Here is a 22,943-nt window from a genome sequence, read left to right on the forward strand (position 1 = left end):
ACTCGCACCTCCCACGCGCTCTGGAGATGCAGGCCCGGTGGAGGCTAGTCAATGGGTGCTAAACCTTTTGTGTGATACAAGCACACAGAAAAGTGTTACTCTGCATACCAGGCCCTGCTCGGCTGACAGCCCTCGCGTGTAGATGCAGTTTTACCCAGCCGCTGTGGTGTGTTTGGGGGGGAGGGGATGGCTCTTCACAACACAGGCAAAGGCAGCGGGCCGTTGTCTGTACGGACGGCCGCACACCGCCCCCCAGGCGGGGATGCTCGCAGTGGCCAGCGCCGGTCTCGCGGGGCCCGAGCCGTGCCTGTCCAGCCTCTCCCTCGGGCAGAAGGAGGGGACTGGGGGGAGAGGGAGGGACGTTGCTCCCGCAGGGGGCCCGTGAGGGGCTGGGCTGGGCTGCGCCGCCGCCCATTCTTCCCCGCGCTCGAGCCACCGCCCTCCGAGCTGGTCCCGTCAGGGCCTGAAGCTATAACAAGAGCTTTACCCATTGGTCCTTTCCTGTCACATGATGCCGACCGCCGGGTGGCGCGAGGGTATCCCTTCTCATGTGATGGGGTGTCGCGGCGCCATTGAGTCGCCATTACTGTCCTGACGCCACTATGCGGCGGGGCGCGGAGTGATGACGTAGGCTCGCGCGGCGCGGCGGCCGGACTCCGGAGCCGCCTTCGTTCCCTTTTGTCCAAGATGGCGGCGGCCGCCGGAGGCGCCTCCTGAGCGCGGGCCCCGGAGCCATGAAGCGGGGCAGCGAGCGGGAGCCCAGCCCGGGCGGGGCGGGCGGAGGCCGAGCCGCCGCGGCCAAGCGGCCCCGGGAGCGAGAACGGGAAAGTAGCAGCCGGCGGGGCCCGCACCGGAGCTCGGGCGCCTCCCGCAGCAGCCGCGACAAACTCCCGCCTGGCGGCGGCAGCGGCAGCGGAGCCTCCAGCTCCCGCAGCCACCGCGGTGACGAGCGGGCGGGGGGCGGCGACTCCAACCACCGCGCGGCGGGGGGCGGCTCAGCCTCCAGCGCCCGCAGCAGCCAGGCCGCTCCCCCCGCGTCCTCCTCCTCCTCCTCCTCTTCATCTCGAGCGCTGGGGGCCCCTAAGGCCAAAGCCCTCCCGGGGGCCGTGGTGGCCCCGTCGCTGCTGCTGGCCGGGCCCCCGCCGGGGGCAGCGCCCTCCCTGCTGCTGGCCCCACTGGGTGGCTCGGCAGGGCTGGTGGTGGAGCCGCCAGGCTCGTGCGAGTACAAGACGCTGCTGGTGAGCGGGCTGAGCGCGGCGCTGCCTGACCAGCTGCTGGAGGATGGGCTCTTCCGCCAGTTCCAGCGCTTCGCGAGCGGGGGCGCCGGCGACATCAGCGTCAAGCTCTCCCACACCCCCGAGCTCGGCCGAGTCGCCTATGTCAACTTCCGGCACCCGGGAGATGCCCGTGACGCCCGCAGACACGCCCGGGCCCGCCAGCTCCTTCTGTACGATCGTCCCCTTAAGGTGGAGCCTGTGTACCTGCGTGGGGGCCGCAGGAGCCGCACACCTCCCCCTGCGCCGTCCCCAGAGCCTCTGGGCTATCTGCCACCCATCCACAGCACCTACCAGTACAAGCAGAGGTCACTCTCGCCTGTTGCCAGCCCTTTATTGAGGGAGCCACGACCACGGCATGCTCATGCCGCCGCTGCAGCCTTCGCCTTGGAGGCTGCTGCCATTGGGCTTTCCCGGGAGCGGGAGAGGGCACTGGATTACTATGGACTGTATGATGAGCGTGGCCGACCCTATAGCTACCCCATAGTGGCTGAAGAAGACCTGATGCCAGAGGATGACCAGAGAGCCACCCGGAACCTGTTCATTGGGAACTTGGATCATAATGTCTCAGAGGTGGAGCTGAGACGTGCCTTTGAGAAGTATGGAATCATTGAGGAGGTGGTGATCAAGCGCCCTGCTCGAGGTCAAGGTGGGGCCTATGCGTTCCTCAAGTTCCAGAACTTGGACATGGCCCACCGGGCTAAGGTCGCCATGTCTGGCCGGGTTGTTGGCAGGAACCCCATCAAAATTGGCTATGGTAAGGCCAACCCTACTACCCGACTCTGGGTGGGTGGCCTTGGACCAAGCACATCCCTGGCTGCCCTTGCTAGAGAGTTTGATCGCTTTGGTAGCATCAGGACTATTGACTATGTGAAGGGGGATAGCTTTGCCTATATTCAGTATGAAAGCCTGGACGCTGCCCAGGCGGCCTGTGCGCAGATGAGGGGCTTCCCCTTGGGCGGACCAGAGAGGAGACTTAGAGTGGATTTTGCCAAAGCTGAAGAGACAAGATATCCCCAGCAGTACCAGCCTGCACCACTCCCAGTGCACTATGAGCTGTTACCTGATGGGTATAGCAGGCACAGAAGCCTAGAGCAAGATTTAAGAGTGAGAGATAGGACTCCTCCACATCTCTTGTACTCGGACAGAGACAGGAGCTTTGCCGAGGCAGACTGGGCTAGCCCTGCCAAAAATGCAGAACGCAGAAATAACTTGGAGAGCTACGGTCGATCCGTGCGCAGCCGCAGCGGAGAGCGTTGGGGCAGTGACAGTGACCGCAGCGTGCCCAAGCCTTGGGAAGAAAGGCGGAAACGCCGGAGCCTCTCCAGTGACCGTGGAAGGACTGCTCATTCGCCTTACGAGGACAGAGGCAGGACAAAGACCAGTGGGACAGCTTTAGATCGCAGCCCAGACAGGGTTCGCAAAGAGAACAACACTACAGAGTCTGGAACAGAGAAAGACCAGAATAACTCACTTCAGAACAACCGGCACACGTCTGAGGAGAAACCCCATCGTGAAACTTCTGATCTTCCTCAGCCTAAAAAAAGGGACAGCGAACGCAATCATCGAACTGGCGAATCGGAATCGAAGACTCATGAGGAGCCAAAATCTGAGACCAAAAAAGTAAAGAATTTATCAGAATATGCTCAGACACTGCAACTTGCTTGGAACGGGCTTCTTGTGTTAAAAAATAGCTGCTTCCCCACGTCTATGCACATCCTGGAGGGAGACCTAGGTGTCATCAGTGGGCTCCTAAAAGACCATTCATCCGGTGGGAAGTTAACACAGCTCAAGATTGCTCAAAGACTTCGACTTGACCAGCCCAAGCTGGATGAAGTAACTCGCCGTATCAAACAAGGCAGTCCTAATGGTTATGCTGTGCTACTGGCTACCCAAGCCACCCAAGGAGGGGTGGGGGCTGAGGGAACCTTTCCTGTTGTGGAGCCTGGCTTGCAACGAAGGCTTCTCAGGAATCTGGTCTCCTATTTGAAACAGAAGCAGGCTGCTGGGGTGATCAGCCTGCCCGTGGGAGGGGCGAAGGGCAAAGACAGCACAGGCATGCTTTACGCTTTCCCTCCTTGTGAATTCTCTCAGCAGTACCTCCAGTCAGCACTAAGGACATTGGGAAAGTTAGAAGAAGAACATATGGTGATAGTTATAGTCAAAGACACTGCCTAGCCCACACTCTCTCTTCAGATTCCATGTTTTCTTTGTGTGTGTCACAGCCCAGTTGTTTTTAAGGCCGATCATTTTGGTGGAGGCCCAGTAAACCTTAAACAAAATTGTAAGATTTTTAGTTTCTAATTAATTTTAACACCGTTTGAATAGAACCCATTTTATTCGTTTTTAATATGTGACACTGTCCACTGTGTTCTGTATTTTTATTTTTTAACTGTATGGAAAGTTGTCAGTAAAGCCTTGTTCACTGATGGATTTTTTAACCTGTGCAGTGTTCTAGTTTTTATGGTACAATGAGAGGCTGGTTCCCTGTCCTACCAAGAGCTAAAAATTGATACCTTTGTGGGCTTCTGTTATACATAAACAAAGGGTGCAAGTTTAATTTTTGGTTGCATTGTAGGTGCCCTTTTTATAGGGTAGAGATCATGTTGGACTATCTAGACTCCTTTAGTAAAAGGTTAAATTGCAAAAATGTTGCTAAAGTTGAATTGTTTGCAGGAGTCTAAAGGAGGAAAAATACTTTTGGTTGTTTAAAAACAGAATTATGTATTAACAGAATTAATTTCCCCAAGCTCCTGGGAAGTCCTGCCACAGTAAACGCCGTAAACAAGGAATGACAATTGGAATTTAAGGAAGGGATGGTTCCTTCAGATCTTTTTTTGTGTGCGATGGTTGTCTGGCTGAGAAGCTAGGACAGGTGCAGCTCTAATTTCTTAGTATTTTAAAGATGGGGGTTATTCGTTCCAAACTTGATTTAAAATCCTCACTGTTCTGTTTTGCTGTTTTTTTTTTTTAAACAATGCTGGTAGACTTTAGCAGTCTTAAAAGTTTCTGGCATTTAAAAAAAACTTAAATTGAGCTGGTTGCTTTTGAATTTCCAGAGGGTTTTTTTCTGATGTAAAACTACAACGCTGCAGGCCCCAGAATCTCTTGTACAGGTCTGGGCATGAGCCAGAAAGTTGCCAAAGGCCCTTTTAAATTGCTCTCATAATATGCTGGTCAGACTGGTCTATGTCAGGGGGAGATTAAGTCATGCTAATAAATCCCATTTATCCTGCACAGTTTCACACTAGGGACAACATTGGTGATGCACCGTCAGTTGCTTATTTCAATAATGTAAACAATGTGTTGCTTTTATTTAATACTGCAGTTATATTACAAGCAGACCTACTGGGTGAGTTTAATAATGAGGCTTCAATAGTAAGGGCCTCAAGTACAGCAACTTAGTTACAACATGGCTAAAAGTTATAGACTGGCTGGGGCTTTCACAGATGCTACAGCTTTTTAACCAAGTCCTGTAGTGCTGTTGATGTTTCTAATGTAAGCTAGTAGACCCTTGACGTGTTTACTTTTGGTTTTTGCAACCAAGTGCTATTAAATATTCTAGAGTTATAGTGCAAATATCCTATGCAGTGAAGACATTCAGTATTGAGGCAGAGGAAAGTGCAGTGGTGCACTGAATCTTTTACTGCCTATTGTGAATTCTAGCAGATCCTGCTATTGCTTCTTTGGTTGAGTGGCGATGGCTGCATGTTATATGATCTAAGTTGTGAGGCTCCAGAGGCAGATGAGAAAAATGATTCGCTGAGGACAAAGCCAGAAAAATGTTAGTTGTGCTCTGCAATGCTAAGGCCCCAGTAAAGTCGTTAGAACTTCATGTTATTAGCGCCTTCATGCTTTAGCCTTGTGAAGTTGCTTCTTGAATGAGTTTCTGTTCTTAAACAATGTGGCTGTGTTTATGAATGGAATCCATCATTCACAAGATGTGTTGGTTCCCCTGGTGTCATGATTATTCAGAGACGTCTAAATGAACTAGAAAATATGTTTACTATAAAAACAGGTGTCTAGTAGCTGTCTAGCACCAAACGTATGCTAGGTACAGAAAAATGGGGCCACGGTTCTTGCTCTGAAGACCTCACTCTTATGGCAACTGAGGCATGGAAAGGCACTGACTGGCAAGTGATAGCACAAGGGTGCTTAGTGTATGCTGCTTGGGGTGATGTGTGTAATTTTTTTCCAGCTGTGCAGAACATTTCCTTCAGGGAAGGGCCTCAGTGAAGATGCGAGGCAGGGGAAAGAGAGGATGGCGGCACTAGGTAAGCCAGGTCAGGGAGGAGCGAGGGTAGGTAATGTCATATAACTCTTAATTGACAGGCCCCATGCAGTCTTTTAGTTCTGTTGAGTACAGATAGGCTACAAACATGGTTCGTGGCAAAGGCAAATAGTGCAAGGGGCTCCTGGCTGACTGTTGTGCATAGATGAGATGAGGAAGCATGATTAAGGCATTCTCTGCACTGGGGAAAGGCACCAAAACAATTACCACCAGCTATCAAACTAGTGGTGGGAGCTGTAGTGTAGACATAGCTACACCAGTGAACTTTTCTTTACCACCACTGTTTTAGTAAACCTGTTAAAAAGCAAATACCATTAAAAATGGTTCTGCCTCAATCATTTTAACAGCAGTTCAGTGGACATTTCTGGAGACAGTATTCTGGCAAGAGAACCGGTTTGGACTGATTTCTAGGCTTTCTTGCTCTGCTGGAGAATTGGAGTGGTGGGACAGAGCTGACATAAAGCACAAACTGCTCAGTAGGTCCATGCTAATGACCCATTACAATTTTTAGCCACAGCTGCCCTTCTAAGCCACTTATTGCAATGCCCCTAGGGTCCAGATCCTGGCACTGCTCCCTGTAGGAAATTTCACAGAAATCACAAACCGTCAGTGCAGTACATAATGCTGCTACAATGCATGTGGTGTTATACCAGCAACCCCCAGCAGCAGTGGTCCTATAGTCATACTGTGAGGGTATTTAGGATGCATGTAAGCTGTTTGTAACAGTCTTGTGTGGGGGTGGTTTTTAAGTCTAAGTGGACCAAATGGTTAACGTCTCTAGGATAGACAAAGCGAATTAGCAACTGAGGGCAGCAAGTGCTGGCAGAGAGAAACTTCACTAGGACAGAGACTGTTAAGCAAATGAAACGGTCTCGTGTTAGTCTCAGACCACCACTGTGAAGTGAAATGGGTCTTATCCATACACCACTCCAGGCATTTCATGTGCAGTATTGAGTAGCTGGCTCTATATATAGCACAGGCCCAGGGGAAAGCTTAATGTATTAGGGGCACCTGGGTGAAGCAGCCTGGATTTTGCTGTTTTTAGCTGTGTCCAGTCTGTGGCTTTATGATGAAATTGCCACTATGTCCCCCTGAGCTAGCTGCTGTGAGCTAGCACAGGAAGGCTTCTCATCCCCACAGCCAAGGGGGAGATACTGAGAACTAACCACGCAGCAGTAACAGCTCCGTCTCTCCTTGCCCCAGTAGCATTCTCCCGCCACCCTTTCCCCCCTCCCTATCTCTTAACATGCCTGCCTGCGACAAGATAGGAGCTGGCTCGGCTAACTTAGTGTTAAAAAACACTCTGCTGTGCTGACCTGCCTTAGCATCCAGGCCTGTTACCTGACTGAGGCTTGAGATGAAGCGAAACTCAGGGTTTCCCTGCTCTCTACTCAGGCTTGCACAAAAAGAATGATGTGCCCATTCAGCAGTCTAGGCACAGACGAGAGCAACCCCACTGGGGGCAGTGATCTGGACCCCCAGGGTAAGTTCTGAAAGTGACCAAAACAAAAACAAAAACTAGCTGCTTCAGAGGGAGGTGCAAAAGTGACATGTTTTCAACCAGACAAGGATTGCATGTTCTTTGAACACCAGGGTGGAAGTGGTGGGCTTTGTTAGGGCCTGAAGCACGTTACTGGAATTCGATGTGACGCTGACCAATTTAGCCATGCACTGTGTAATGAAAGCTAAAAGGCACTTAACTTAGGACTTGTCTGTCATTCAGCCACTGGCCAGCATAGGAAGTGCTGAAGTGTGATCTTAACACCAGAGCAGCAGGAGGAAGAGATCAAATTAACTATTTTCTGATACAGTCAGTGGGGTTGTGTAGTCCTGTAACAGTGTAATAAATGTTCAGGTATATCTTAAAGCAGTGTTTTGTTTGAAGGAAGACCTGTTAATCAGTAAAATATGTTTTGATCTAGCCTTACAGAAAGGAATCTGGAAGAGGTGTCAGGTGTGCCACCCGTAGATAGTTCTGTTGGGGAGCCCTCAATAGGCAGAGGCCAAGTTCTGTCAGATAACTGAGCATGTTTTAAGTTCTTTGTAATTGCAGCCTGGCTCATTAGTCTCTGCTCTTTCCTCCTACTCATTTCCCTTGCACTTTTGTGTTGCACCTCAGCCATTTTTCCCAGGACACACACTACTTTGGCATGGCTGAGGGGGAAAACATGGCTACAACTCACAGCCAGCAGTAGAGACAGGACTTGTATTTTATTTTTTTAATAAATACACTTTACATTAAAGAAAGGCCTTTAATTTGCAGTTTCCACAGAGGGTGTGAAAGGGAGAAAAAAGGTTAAAAAAACTTGAATCACAAGGGGAAAAAAGGGCCTAGAACCCCTCGTCTCCAGGAATACTGGGGTCACTGAATAGGACTGTGCCAGGATTTCAGCCTCCTGCTGTGGCTGCTATCACAGTAGGAACTCTCTGCTTAAAACACCCTTGAGGTTCAGTTACCCCCAGCTGCTTTTCCCTAAAGGCAGGTGATGCATACACAAGCTGGCAACACCGATTTTTCTTTTTTTTTTTTTAAAAAAAATATTCTCACTTCTCAGCGATTTTAGAAACCATGATCCTCACATTTCATTTAGTGCTTTGAATAAAAATGCCCCTTTTGGTTAATTTTAAACAATTTTTCTCCCCCAGAACCTAAGCCATGGTAACAAGTAGTAGACTGATACAAGTTCAGACCTTTTTTACTTAACACCTGCCTTTTTTTTTTCCTCCCTTTTTTTGGTTTTATATAAAACTATTTCTGTTCTTTAGGAAAGAACTTTATACAAAGAAAATATATTGTGAAATATCTTCAGAAGTTTCCTTGGACAGGAGAATCTCATCTCAGCCTAAAATTAAACAATTAAAAAAAAAAAAAAAGGCAGAGAGAAAGAGGCCTAACCCCCTTGTCTGTTTATTCAAGAGGCTCAATCTGACCCAAACCAACACAGCTGATGGGCTGGAGTTCCTTGGATGTCCCAAGGGGTGCTCAGAAATTGCTTCCGAGTTGGTCTCTTGTCTTCTGGGAAGGGAGCTTCTCCTGCTGCCAGCACCCTGCGTGGTGGTCATTCCTCACTCATTCAGAGACAAGATTATGTCGTCTTCCAAATCAGAGTTATCTGAGCTGTCAGCTGGAAAGGGGACACATGGGTTATTTGTTTGGGGTATGTAAAAAAATGCAGCTGTCAGGCCTACAAAGTAATGGAACCTGTTCTGCAATCAGTTACAAGAGACTACCACCACCTGCTCAGACCGATGAACTCCTTAGCATTAGCAGCTACCGACAAAGCCTGTAATTGTATTTTCAACCAGCAAGTCAACAGGCCTTAAGGCGAGTCCACACTAGTGTTTTGATTTTTTGCATTTGAAGCAGTGGGTCAAAGGGACTGGTGTAATTTTGCCTACTACAATTCATGTAAGTTGGCAGGAGTCCCTGTCCACAAGTGTGGCTGGAACTTTCCACCAGGAGGTTACTCATATGCAAGCTGTTTGCACAACTTACTGAGAACATATCAATGACATAACTTCATGTTGCTAGAACAGGACAGGTGTGGTATTGCAACACAGTCATTCCACACACCGATTATTTCAAGACAAGCAAATGGTCACAAACTAGATCCCACCGTGAAGCATGGCCTCTGCATAAGTTACTAGTTCATTATGTGGCAAACTGGACACAAAAAGCTACATTTTTATTGACCAGTTGTTGCCTTTTCAGCCAATGCACTGCTGGGACCTCGTTAGCAAGGAAAGTCAATAATTCATTATACTCACACCATCATTTATAGCACCTCCCACACAGGATGCTCAAAGCACTTCACAATGAATTAACTGCACAGCACTCATTAAAGGGGACCTGCAGAGGATTTCTAAAAACTAGGCTTTTGCCCTTTTTAGCAGCATGAGGCAGAATGAAGACATGAAAGTATTTGCCAAAAAAAGTCACCCTATGACCACCACTTGCTTTTACTTTAAACAGAAAAGTCCAGTCTCCCTCAGTTGTGCTGGAGGGGACTAGAAAGTGTCAGAGATGCGTACCATGAGTTCTCAGGCCCTAGCTGAAATGGCAAGGGTATTGAATCTTTAACAAAGATGGTCTTTCTCCTAAGTGTTCGTTGGATGCTATCATTAACTAGGTGTTGAAAGCAGTTTTAAAGAGTAGCCAAAACTCACTTCTTCCCTCAGCTTCCACCAATCTCATATGTCTTAAATTTCACTGAGCTCCCCAGAGTGTCTTCCAGGGTAAGCAAAGCCTCATAAAAAAAGGGGACAAACCTTTCAGGCCTTCTTTGCAAGAAAGAAAAAGCAGCTAAGGGCACAAGCCTGTTTTTCCCCCTTTGTAGGTACCTTTAACATGGGTAAGAAAATGAGTTGGCAAAAATTAGTCAAAGAAATGTTTTCTATTCTGAGCTATCCCATATCACAGGCTCACTACCCACACAACTAAACGCTGTGTCATCTCCACACACCCTCTCCAGCCCAGCTGGAGCATTTCACAAGCAGCTGGACTCCTTTCAACTTTTCCTTTTGCTTAAAAAGATTATCTGGGAGCCATTTCCATGGTCCTGATTTATCCACAGGAAATGTTTACAGCAACTCTCTGGTGCTGCTGATTTCCGTGGCCAGGCTGGGCCAAGAGCTCTGAATTCTGAGCACTTCAAGGAGCACCAGCTGCCACACGTCCCAGAAGTTTCAAGGGAAAGTACTAGTCAGGCCAGCTGCATGTGCTGCCATGAGGCTGGGCTGGGCACGGCAAGGGACAGCAGCTGCTGGGCTGAAAAGTCAGGGGAGCTGAGGGAAATGCTCAGCTGGGTGCTGTGCAGCCACCAGCCAGTCAAGTCTCAGCCACTATTGTGAAGCCTAGGAGAGCAGTAGTTATGGCAATGCAATGGGGGCTGAGCCACAAAGTGCTGCTGTAAAACAGCAGCTAGGTTACATGGGGAAGGAGGAGGGACAGCGGGTCTGAAGAGTTCAGAAAATAGGGAGAGGAAAAGAGGCAGAAAAATAAGTTATTTATTAATAGGTGGGAATTGAGAAAGGCCTCCTGACCTCACAGGGAAAGTGCTTCTTGGCTGATCAGTCTTCAGCGTAGTCCTTCTTAACAAGAGCAGCGCAGCGCATGCCTCGGTGTACCAGCACAATCACCTCCACCACCAGACAGCACAGAACCTTTCCAGACGTTTGCAAGCACTTAACTTGTCAACTGTTCTCTCACACTGCCCAGGTGAGACTACACAACCTATTATAAACTGCCATGTGGGAGTGCACAACGCTTCCCTAGGTCCTGTAGGACTCTTCAGTTCAAACACCAGATGTTCTCTCAACACAAAGCCTTAAATCTGCAAATATATGCACCTAGAGAGCGCTCCTATACTAGCTTAGCAATCACAGTTCCAGATGTTAGAATAGCAGATCACAGCTCTGCCCAACACACAACAGCAAATCATTCCCCTGTGAATTGTCAGCCAGCAAGAGGTGCTGAAATGCCCATTGTAATCAGACTCTTTTAGTATAGATGCCCAAGTTCAGCCTGTCAGCAAGAGTTTCTCACCAGGGCACAGATCAGGATTCCTGCTGAGCTGCTTTTTCAAGGACATTGCAAGAAGGAGCATTTTCATAAGGACATCTTAGTGACTCAGTGGAATCAGCTTCTGCAAGAACCCCACTGGGAGCAGAAATTGCCCTGGTCCATAAAGAGCAAGCTTCAAGCTGCATTGTGCAGATCCCCACTGATGATGAGGTGATGAGCGAGGAGGAGAGGAACATCTGCACATTTTAAAGGTTTTCACAGGTCACTGCTGAAAAGGCAACCTCCCCCCGGACCTGGCAGGGAAGGGGTCAGCAACTCCCGGCCCCCATTTCCTCCTCTGCTTCCTTCCTATCTCTTCCCCCACCAAGAAATGAAGTGGGCTACAAGGCCATTGGGAGACAGCTGGGCAGGGACATGCAATGTGGTAGGAACCAGTCTTGGACAGTGCTCTGATGGAGCATGGATGAGTGTCATCCCCTTTACCCCCAATGTGCCCACTGGAAAAGGGTCACAGTTCTGTCCCCCACCCTGACCCCCACAAACCACAAGTGCAAATGTAGATCTAAAACCCCAGAATAGACTTGCCTTGATGTTACATGCCCATTGGCCATATTAGTAACACACCCTCCACCCACCCACGCCTCACCTCTCTACATTCACCCCTTCCCCTTCTATGATCCCCAGGCTGCTCAGGACTGAGTGGTGAGGCAATATCTAACTCCCTCCAGCAACAGGAGTTTGAACTACTGCCCTATGTGCCAGGTCTGTTACTCGTTGGGCTCTCTAATGGAAGCCTCTGCTTTCTCTTCCCCATATAAGCCTGGAATTTTCTGTGCGCTGCTCAGGGCTGCAGACTAAGAAGTTTCTAGTACTTTAGGCACCAAGTCTAGATGTTTGGCACCCATTTGGCCACTAGGGTCTGAAATTTTGGAGCCAATCAGCAGCCGATGTTCAAACCAGTCAGACTCTGAAGGGGAGCTTTACTCACATTGCCTGGATGTCAGATGATCACTTATTCTCTGCAGCAGCTGCCTTCCCTTCTCCTATCATGACTCAATCAGAGACTGATGAAAATGCCACCTGTATACACTACAGCCATTTATGGGAACTAAGAGACAGTTTACTTGCAAATGTAGAGGTTTTTAAGAAGAGTCAAATTAAAATAAGCCCTTTTGAAGTGCACAAATTTTCACCCATTTCTGTGTAACCTCTCTTCTTCCTCCCCATGAGTGTCTGCTACCTTTATCCATATGCCTCAACCCCTTCCCTCCTCACAAGCAGAGATGTCAGGTTCTTATGGCCTCTTTACCATTGCCACTGGGTCCTCCCCGCACAGCTGCTGAGAGCTCAGAGCAGCCCTGTAGCCCCGCAGAGGAAGCAGGAACCAGCGTAAGTGGACAGGCCCTTCCCCTCAGTGGGATCTGGGACGGGACAGAGGCAGCCCCACAGGACCTTGTCTTTCCTCCAACAGTAAAGTAAGCGGGGTGAGGGCAGACGTAGCACAAAATGCCAGTCTCCCCTCCCCCTCCGGCAGCAGGGCCAGAAAGTGCTGAAAAGGCCCTGCAGGACCAAGTTTCAGCCACTTCTCTCCCTGGCACCCGTGACTTCTAAACTGAGGTTTCCTTTAGTTTCAGTGTGGGGCCCTGCTGTTAGCCCCCATTCTCACAAAATATTACCTCTAAGTATTTATTAAAGCGCAATTCATTTTTAATTAGAGCTATGCAAATGTCTTGTTTGGACAAAATACCTACCACCTTCAAGAGAACTGCGGGCTGACTGACATATATATAAGAAAATCTCTGGAGACCTGAGGGGGCATTACCCCCAAATTCATGAGTCTGATCACAGAGGAGCAGGGCTGCACTACAACGAAACAGAAGAGGAGCATGGATGAGTCTGCCAGCGAGAGAGACTAAGCTTAGTTTCTGAGCTGGTGTGACCTTCCACACTGAGAATTGCCACTCTAAACCCTCCAATCTGTCACCAAAGAGGTTAGATTTCCATCTTGGTTCCCATCCAACCCCATCACTGTAATATGTTAGTACCTCAAACATCATTTATCTTCAATGCCCATGTAAGGTACGGCAGTGCTACTATCCCGACTGGACAGGTGGGGAACTGCAGCACAGAGACAGAGCAAACTACCTAAAATCACACAGGGAATCTGTGGCAGAGGTGGTAACAGGACTCAGATCTCAGAGTCCCAATCCAGTGCCACCTTATCCACAAGAGCACCCTCTCTTGATTGTTAAGCGTTTTCAAAACTGAAGGGCTAGACAAACTCCAGGCTTTTATTTATTTATTTATCTTTTAAATGAACGAAGTCTCTGCTTCTCCAAACCAGGAGGGAAAACAACTTCATCCTTATGCGCAGAGCTAGGTTAGCATTGGAACCGTCAGTGGCAACAGAGAAGCAAGCTCAGAATGCCATGTTGGCTTGAAGGAGAAAGTACGTAAGCCAAATGGAAGAGGCTCAAACCAGCAAGGAAGAAAATGGCTTCCCGTTTGCAGAAGGGTATAAACAAGGCAGAGGAGACAAAAGAAGAGAAGTTACACAGTGACCTGGGTCCCTCTGGACAGCAGGATTTGTGAGCATACAAATAACAATCCATCACATGGAGTTGGACAAACCTGCTCTTAAATTCTCTCAAGTGCATCTGGGAATAAAAAAGGAGAGAGTTTCCTTCCTAGACCTAATGAAGGGTGTTCCCCCAGATCATGGTTGGTATTACCAGTGAAGGGTTTAGGAGGCCCATAGCTGACTGACGGGGGGACTTGCACCTTTCATCCCAGGGAGCAGGGTAGCAAGGGGGGGGAAGAGGAATCACTCTCCCTCCAGGGAAAATTTAGCTCTGGCATATTTGTGAAGACAGGCCCACCTGTGACCACTAGGTTAGAAGTATACTTACTATCACCAAGGATCAGCTCAACTTCCTCATCTGCATCAGAGTCTTCATCTTCACCTTCATCCCCCTCTTCCAGCAAGTTAGCAAGCTCCTCATCATCAGAGGGAGAGAAATCATTGTCTCCATCCTCACCAGCATTCTCGTTGTTCTCATCCTCCTCCAGCTCAGCCTCCAGCAGCTGGTCAGTGTCTAGTTCATCAAGGTCATCTGTATCATCATCATCATCTTCATCATCCTCTTCCTCCTGTTCTTCCTCCTCCTGCAGTGACAGCAAAACATCCCATTAGGACATGCAAAAGTATATCAATGCAAAACGGAATGGGGACTCTCATGAGGGAAATGCCTCACTGCCAGTCTTACACAGACAGATGCTCCGAGACCATTAATTCATGTCAAATAGGCCAGTCGTAGAGTAACTGGTGTTGGTCTCTGCTGACCAGGATGAGATTTGAGATCCAGTGAAAATCTCTATTATCCCATTACCAACTCATGAGCCATTCAATCCTCAGATTATAAATTCTTTTCAAGTAGCTCAGCAATCTCAATACTGAAGTGTACTATGTGAATCAGGGTCTCTGTTCTACTACCAGAGCGCTGAATGAACAGCTTAAAGAGGAGAAAACTATCCATGGGAATTTTTGTTTGAGTTAGTGATGTGATTGAATTTCTCATTCCGTAAATTAAACCCTTTCCAGCCCGAATGCCATTTCTGGCATAAGAATGGTTTTATGAGTGGGATGAGGAGGATGGTAGACTATGTGATCCTTAAATACAACTGAGAGCATACCAGCTGCACCAACAAATCTCCAAACTTCAGTCCCCTTTTAGTCTTCTTGCACCTATATCACACCCAATCACACCCCTCTTCTCTAACAGAACATTTTCACATGGCAGCCAAAGCACCTCTGAAGCCATGCAGGCTCACTGACCCCCGACTGACTTGCCAAAGGTCATATCTGCCTCTCATTGCACAATCCCCGGCTACTAGACAATGAGTAGTAAGTTAATACAAGAAGTTCCGTTTATAAATGCTGAACACTTCTACTGAACGTCACCTTCATAGCAATGTACCGTCATTCGTCCTCAGCATCACTGTGGTATATAAATACGTTAGCATGCATAGACTATCATGTGAAATTCATTGTGATACTCAAAGAAATGGGGAATCAGCTCTTCCTGATAATCAAAATACACAGCAGAACCACTCTAATCTAGGGCCCTTGTAACTCATGCACAAAAATGCCTGTCCCCACTTCTCGGCTGACATTTGATAGCTTCACATGGCTTCAAACAAAGCCACTGCAGCTTATTTGTAGTGCACCCGGATAGCCTTCACTGTGTTATATGGTGAACAAGAAAGAAGCTGAAATAATAATTAAAGGGCAAGGTAAAAAGAGACCCTGGCCCACGTTATCAAAAAGAGTGTCTACACACAGACTTAAAATGGTGCAAACCTATGTGTGGACACCTATTTCAGGTTAGTTTAACTGTTTTTACCTGACTTAAGCTAAACTGAAATAAGAGTGCCCACGCAGTTTGTATCAGTTTAACTAGAACGTTTAAAAAAAAAATCACACCTTAACACTAAATTGGTGAACACTGCACATAGACAAGAACTTAGTGTGGCAACAGCAGTACCAGCTTCCTAACAAAGCACTCCTTTACAAGGGCAGATCAATGTTTGTAACCAAAGCTGCTACCAGACTGGATCGAAACTGAAAGCAGCATGAAGCCTGCTCTCAGAAACCCCCTCCCTCCCGTAATAGCAACACCTATGGAAGGTGCACTTCACTTTACAGACATGTACAAAAATCCAAACAATGCTAAGATTCCGTATAATTTAACACCCTTATTGTCCCATGCTAATACAACATCAAGTGTCATAAATACAACTAACAGGTCCAACCAGGCTGGCCTGGAGTAGCGCAGCATGCTGGTACCCCACCTTCAGCTCCAGAATTTCATCTTTTATATACAAAAATTAAGTCTCTAGCCCTTAGGGTTGTAAAGAAGAACCTTTAAAATGTGACCAGAGTGTAAAAAGACACGGGTGATATCTGCCTGAGTCTGCAGCCAGCCAGAAATGATGGCTCCAAAGGAAGGACTATTATTCCCATTCATCACAGCTGGGTGTTGAGAACGAATCCTAATGCCAACATTGTTTCTTTTTCTTGTACAATTTCATCAGCAGTGAATTAAAATCTTACTATTTTGGGGGAACTGATCTGACCCCTGAAAACTAGATTGCAAAAATAAGTGAACCAAGAAGGAATATTATTGCTGTGATTCATGAGTTCACAAAGTTCAGTTATTCACAAGGTGTCCTCTAGTCATTAGTACAAATGATCAAGATGCTACTATATTTCCAACTCAAACGTGGAGACCATGAAAAGCAAGCTGTCCCTCTATTGCACAAGTCACCATGTACAACCTCAACATATATATTTTCTTAAACAAAAGTTTCATTCATTCTATTCCAGGTACCACTGTCGTTATGATGGAAGAATAGCAGTGGTGGGGATGAATTGGGGTTGTGTGTATTGCACAAGACTATTGTCTGTAGAACTTCGGCCTCATTTGTTGCAGAAGTTGGAAGGTGTGTAGTGAGTGAGGCAAGAGATGGCAAGAAATGAAAGGATAGTCTCATGCAGCTGAATGCTGCACTGGAGAATTGGACTATCCCTGCCTCTGCCACAGAGCTCCTATGTGATGGTAGGCAAGTTACTCAACCCAAACTCACCATGTATGGTCACTCTTACTATCTGCATGTTCCTCACTTTCTGGGTGTCCGACTTCACACCCTGCGGACTAGTCTGCAGAAGTGCTGAGCACTCAAAGTTGCAACTGAAGATCAGTGGGATCTGTTTTGAACATATAAAATGCTACAGAATGCTAAGTGTGGTAAAAATCAGATCCTGGGCATCTCAAACTGGGCAGCCAAAATTAGTGGATCTTTTTTTACCTTAATCTCTGTGCCTCAGTTCCCCATCTGTAAAATGGGGATAAGACCCCCCTCACTCACAGGGCTGGGGTGAAAATAAATTCATTAATATTTATGATGCACTCAGATATTATAGCAATGAGCACCACAGCAAAGCCCATTAGGAAATTAACAGTTCTGTCTTCAGAGCAGGATTTGAACACTGTGCAGCAAATAAAGCCTAATCCCACACATTAAACAGTGAGAAAAAATATCCTGAACAGCTGCTCATTAAGTAAGCCTGGTCCATTCTGTGCACTGAATGAGGCAGGCATACTATGGAAAAGTAGTATGTGATTATGTAATTAAAGACTGTCATAATGCATACATATAAGAGGGCCAAAGTGAGATTTTCACAGACATCCTTTATTCTGCCATTTCCAAGTTTTTCAATGTTTCACTTTACAACCTTAATGCTATTTTAAAAGTTTTTTGTGTAATTTCCTAGGTTAAAAAAAACAAACTGAAAAAACTAATTCTATCATGTGGCATCATATAGACATCCACATGTGTCACCAGCAGGCTTGAAACCTTTAGATCTACCACTTTTGCTAGTGAAGTAGCTGATAGCAGTAGTAGGTTGTCATCCTCTATGTGGATCAGCGCTAGAGGAGGATGGGACACTTTGCCAATGAGTTCCATTCCATGCTCTGGAGGGAAATGTTCTCTAGTGGGCACAGACTCCTTTTGAGTGTTCCTCCCACAATCTTGACCCCCTTCTGTCCTGACTCCTTGAATACATCCCTGTTCCAGTTTTGTCTCTTTCCCTACCCTGGTCCCTTGTCCCAGTCCCATTCTTTTCACCTAGCTGTGACTGAGTCTCCCAGAAATGGCACCATAGAACCACTCAGGGTGAAGTCAGTCAGGACATTAATGGAGTGGGTCTCCCCTCAGGGTTCACTTCCACTAGGGCTTCAACGCCTCCTGGATCTGCCTTCATGGTGTTCAGCACCCCTGTTCTGCCACGAGCTCCCCTCAGTGAGTCCACCTGGATGGGACGCCTGGGGAGCTCTTATATGCCCTTAAAAGGGCCATGCACCAGCCATGCAGTCAGAAGCAATTCATAGCCAGCATGGAAATCAGAAGAGTTTATTAGTCCTCAGGAGCACAGCATAGAACAGAACTTGCTAGCAGATGAATGAAGAAATTACAACACCCACCATCTTGGGGAGCACCAGAGCCCCCATTCCTGGGTCCTGCTCCTTGGACTCCCCCATGGGGGACTGAACTCTTCCCATACCCCAGCACCAGACACGCCCCTTTTCCCCTCCCCGATCATTGTCTCTTTCCTGGGCCAGAAGGTCACCTGACCTTCACCTCTTTGTTTCAACCGGCTCCTGGTGATAGGGGTCCCAGCTATTATCTGTGGGTAGGCAGCTAGAGGTAAGCCTATATGCCTTCTAGTGGTCTCTGCAATGATCACACACTCTGGCCCCATCACCTAACTACATGAGCAACATACACTCGGGTCTCCCATCACCTAAATACATGAGTAACATATAGGGAAAACTGACACGCACATACAGTATTCAGAGGAAACATTAAGAACATCCCCACTTCGTCACATTGGCCCATCCCAGCCTCCACTCCTCAAATTTCCCAGTCTAATTGTCCAACTATTCCTAGCTACCAACCTCCCAACTCCTCATCTCAACTATCTCAACGCCCCCTTCCCCATCTCCAGTCCCAATCTCTTTCCCCAGGCTCTTCAACCAATTTCAGCATCTCCTACAGCTCCTTATCCCTGTCTCTTTACCCAGCTAGTCCCAGATCTCCCCCAACATCCCAACTCATCAAATCCATCAACCCTCACCTCCTTCTCCCTATTCCTCAACACCAGTCTCCTTGCCCAGCCAAATCCACCCGCCCCCCCTCCCCTTGCATCCCTGGCTCACAGTCCCAGCTCACAGTTTCCTTACAAAGCCAGCCCCAGTCTCCCTCCTCCTCCAACTCCCAGTCCCAGCCTTCCCTCTGGGACAGACTGGGGGATATGTCCATGTCAAAGTTCTCCCAATCTACTCTCCCCCGTCAGGAGGTCCAGTTGTTGTGCTCCCTGCATTTGAATAAGGCAGCTTTCCTCTTTCATACTGCCTGGACCAGCAAGGTGGTCAATCATTTTCTCTCCTGTGGTCTCAGTTTCCCTGCTCTCAATTCAGGTGCCCACACCTGGACCCAGTATAGCCTGCAACAGCCCATAAGTGTCTTACTCTGTCCTAGGGCCCAACACAAAATCATCAGAGAATTTAGCCACTAAAATCTAAGAAACCTTTACTGAGCATGTGCAAACTCCAAATTTGGCCTTTGAAAAATTACATTGATTTTCACAGAGACGGTAGGAGGCACATCTCTAATATAAAGGCCACCTCCTGACTAATTTCAAGTCACTGCTCCAAAAATGGAAGTGCTACAGCCTGGATTTCTCCCCTCTCCCCTTAAAAAAGGTGGCAAAACAACGTATTTTCCTCACAGCCTCGTTCTTGGAAATAACTGAAATTTAAAAATAAATAAATAAATAATCAGCCCAAGAGAGACATCCCGCATGTAAAATTTCAGCACAAACCATTAGAAGTTTGACAAAATTATAAACAGCTAAAATCAGTATCTTATAATGGGAAAGGCTGGGTAACCTTAATAATATGTAGTGCTACTAACTATATATTTTAGACCTTCCTAAGAGATACTACAATGGAATGAAAAACGAGGGCTGAGATATTTAAATGAACCTTAAAGTGAGTGTCAAGAACGACTTTCTCCAAGCTCGCAGGTTTATTTGATAAACTGTCTGATCTATCAAAACCTTTAAACCACTACAGTAAAAATGCTCAATCATGAACAACCAGTGTAGTCTCTCCTTGTGCCCTGTCCTGTTGTGATAAGAATGAAGAGAGTTAAAACATGAACCACAAGTAATAAGTTGGCTTTTTACATATCATTACGGAGAGATCTGGGATTCATTGTATACAGTCAGATTTAAAGGAATAAAAAACGTAAAGAAAACAAGAGAAGCTGTAGATTTAACTTGTGGGACTAAAGATGAATGGATTAAACAGCAAAGGATGAAGGCAAAATCTTAAAAACAGATTTATGGAGAGAGAGCTATCAGAGCAAGGGAACACAAAGAACATCCAAAACAGAATACATTCATATTCCAAAACAAAACTACATCTTATATACTGCATTACCAAACCAAAGAATCACTATAGACAGTTAAACACTTACTGTGCACTATGAAAATCAAAGTTTTTTGGAGGGGAGAATGTTTTACACTAGCATTTAGTACAAGGCAACCACACTTAGAGATTGCCTACACTGTGAAATTTATCAGCATAATTATACTGCTACATTTATATCTATATAGTTCCCTGTGTGGACACACTTACTTTGGAGCAAGAGTGAGTTTTTCCAGTTTAGCATATGTTGCTTTGAAAGTGGTTTAAGCTAACCCAGAAAAACAGCACTAATTCCTGAATAAGAATGTCCATACAGCAAGATATTCAGTAGCAGTACAGTTGTACCTGTATAATTAAGCCAATATATTTCCCCGTGTAGACAAGCCCTTATAAAAGAAGCTAGTCAACGAATTTTCCAGATGTCATCAAACACTATCTCCTGAGCTCAGTCTCCAGAAAAGATACAGTCCAGTAGATTTGGACAAACCACAAACTTACCAACAATGAAGATAATGAAGTTTAAAACTGAGGAAACATGGCAAAGAGGGGAAAATTACTCAAACAGACCTCCAGGCTGTCCAATAGCCTCAAAATGGAGTTTTAATTAACTTACTATCAATCCTAATTCGTTTTCAGGGCCAGGAATTTATACAAATGCATCCAAAGAGATGTGCCACCTATAAGGCTACATAATCTACAGATTTTGTTCTATTTCAGACTTAACTGTTAGTAGACATGACCTTTACTTACACAGGAAGGTTCCTCAATTACAACTGACAATCATGGCTCCAAGACAAGATTCTTCTCTAAAAACTGCAAACTCCTCATGGATGTCAATTTGCATCAATGGAACTTCTCTGTGTTACCCAGAAGTTAGGGGAAAGTCTTGCCACACTTGTTATTTGGTAGGAAAGTTTTACAGTAAGGGAATATTCCCTTTATACTAGACCACAATACACTGTATTCAGATTTATACAAGTTCCTGGACTGAGGATATAGCTTAACAGGATATCTTCGCTCCTGAGCCATGGAATACATACTGTGTGAAAGTTTAACTCAGGACCACATCATAACATGAGTGGAATCATGGAACAACGTTTCTGCAGGAGGGCACTATCACCTAACTCTGATACAAGACAGTATTCTACACCCTCTCTAGACAACTATTTGTCCAGAAATGACATGGAGCCAGATTGTCTATATGTATTGTGTGTACACACTCACACTCACACTCTCTCTCTCTCTCAAACTGAGGGTAAAGGTGAGTTTTAGCATTTCTCTGTTGCAAGTCTTAAAGAATATGAGCATGCAAAGCAGCACATCACATGAAGCAGAAGTTGCCTGTTACCTCTTAAAGCTGCATAGTATAGATCAGCAACAAATGAAAAGCTACTTCCACTGAACAGACCAGATCCTAAGATGGTGTAAGTCAACACAGCTCCACTCACTTCAGTGGAGCTAACATGATTTACACTAGCTGAGAATCTGGCCCAAGAGGTTTTCTATACCTCCCACTTGTGAAGGACTAGGCAGGAGAGTCTGATTCCCATTATCGAGAAGGCAGTTGAGCAGAAGAAGAGACCTAAAGGCGTTTGCTTTGACACCAAGTCTTTCAAAAAATCTGATGAGCTTTGATCTGGCACAGATATTTCTGATTTAAGAAAAGAACTTCCCATTCCCCCAGTGTACTGATGCAGAGTGTGGTCAGCACAACAACCTATCAAAAAAATTAAAACTCAAAAGATTGGTTCACAATAGTCTATTTCCAGATGTTCTCACTTTACCTAAGCCTATCACAAGGAATTCCTGCCCTGCAATCTCCAAATATAATGGAAATTATAGAAACTTCATATCTTGATCATAGAATCATAGAATCATAGAATATTAGAGTTGGAAGGGACCTCAGGAGGTCATCTAGTCCAACCCCCTGCTCAAAGCAGGACTAACCTCTGCTATATCATCATATTGATGTACGTGTTAGATTTCAGTCTTTTGGAATTTTTTATTAGCACCCTTCCCTTATAAACTGTGGGCTGTAGCGTACTTCATCCCTCCATAATTGAGCTTTAGCAAATTAAATAGCATTACAACAAGGCTTCAAAAGTTAGAATTCCCTTCTTCTCCACAACAAGTACCTTAGTTTAAAAAAAAAAAAATAGGTGAGGCTTTCCTCACCATCCCATCTCCTCTTTGACTTTACATTTTTCGAGAGCTTTTGGTACCAAACAAGTTTGTTGCTTAGTGGCTTTACAGAAGGTAAAGACTTCATGAGGACTAACATACACCAGCTTGTTTTATTGGTACTAGAAAACACTTTCTGTATAACATATTCCTGTGAGAATTTCTGAAGTCTGGAAACACTTTTATAATGATTGGATGTCCAGAACCCAAGTGAGATTCCTCAGTGGGAGGAGGAGAAGGTAATCTCTCAGGCTTACATGTTTAGATTCTGGTTTTGAAATGAGAACAGAAAATCTCACAGGCCTTTTTGTATGCTTGCTGCTGGGTTTGCATTCCTCAGACAACTTTATTTTGGGGATTACAGCACATAAATCTGTGTTTTAGGCTTTGAAATAGTTTCAGCTATTACCACAAAATAATCTCTGTTCTAATGTTTTTGTCCACTTCTCTGCTAGGAAATAATTTGGAATCTGAATGAATCACATTTTGTATTATATTACTTGGTTGTGTCTCCTCTGTTGGGGGTTGTTTTCTTACTTCCAAGTATGAAGACTCGTCCCTCATCCTGGAAATTATGCCTCATGAGGCCAGAGGAATAAAATAGCGATGGAACCTTT

General features: G+C 46.2%; 2 protein-coding genes across 4 annotated transcripts in view; one reads left to right on the forward strand and one right to left on the reverse strand.

Annotated features, from left to right (window-relative positions):
• Positions 1 to 290: 290 nt before the first annotated feature.
• Positions 291 to 5,370, forward strand: RBM15B (RNA binding motif protein 15B). Its single transcript, XM_067561155.1, has one exon. The coding sequence runs from the start codon at positions 735 to 737 to the stop codon at positions 3,450 to 3,452; it is 2,718 nt and encodes a 905-aa protein (XP_067417256.1). The 5' UTR covers positions 291 to 734; the 3' UTR covers positions 3,453 to 5,370.
• Positions 5,371 to 7,476: 2,106 nt separating this feature from the next.
• Positions 7,477 to 22,943, reverse strand: part of DCAF1 (DDB1 and CUL4 associated factor 1) — an 82,972-nt gene continuing 67,505 nt past the window's right edge. The window contains exons 23-24 of one of the 3 annotated variants that reach the window (XM_067561153.1): positions 13,999 to 14,254; positions 7,477 to 8,690 (exon numbers count right to left, since the gene is read on the reverse strand). In XM_067561153.1, the coding sequence (XP_067417254.1) occupies positions 8,632 to 8,690; positions 13,999 to 14,254 (315 nt within the window). In that variant the 3' untranslated portion in view covers positions 7,477 to 8,631. Of the gene's footprint in view, positions 8,691 to 12,786; positions 12,953 to 13,371; positions 13,587 to 13,998; positions 14,255 to 22,943 lie in introns of those variants that run through there. The other 2 variants (XM_067561151.1, XM_067561152.1) reach the window with 2 other exon arrangements.

This window comes from Emydura macquarii, unplaced genomic scaffold (assembly GCF_026122565.2).
Source record: "Emydura macquarii macquarii isolate MOO-44397 ecotype Brisbane River unplaced genomic scaffold, CSIRO-AGI_Emac_v2 contig_2369, whole genome shotgun sequence".
NCBI classification, from domain to species: Eukaryota; Metazoa; Chordata; order Testudines; family Chelidae; genus Emydura; species Emydura macquarii.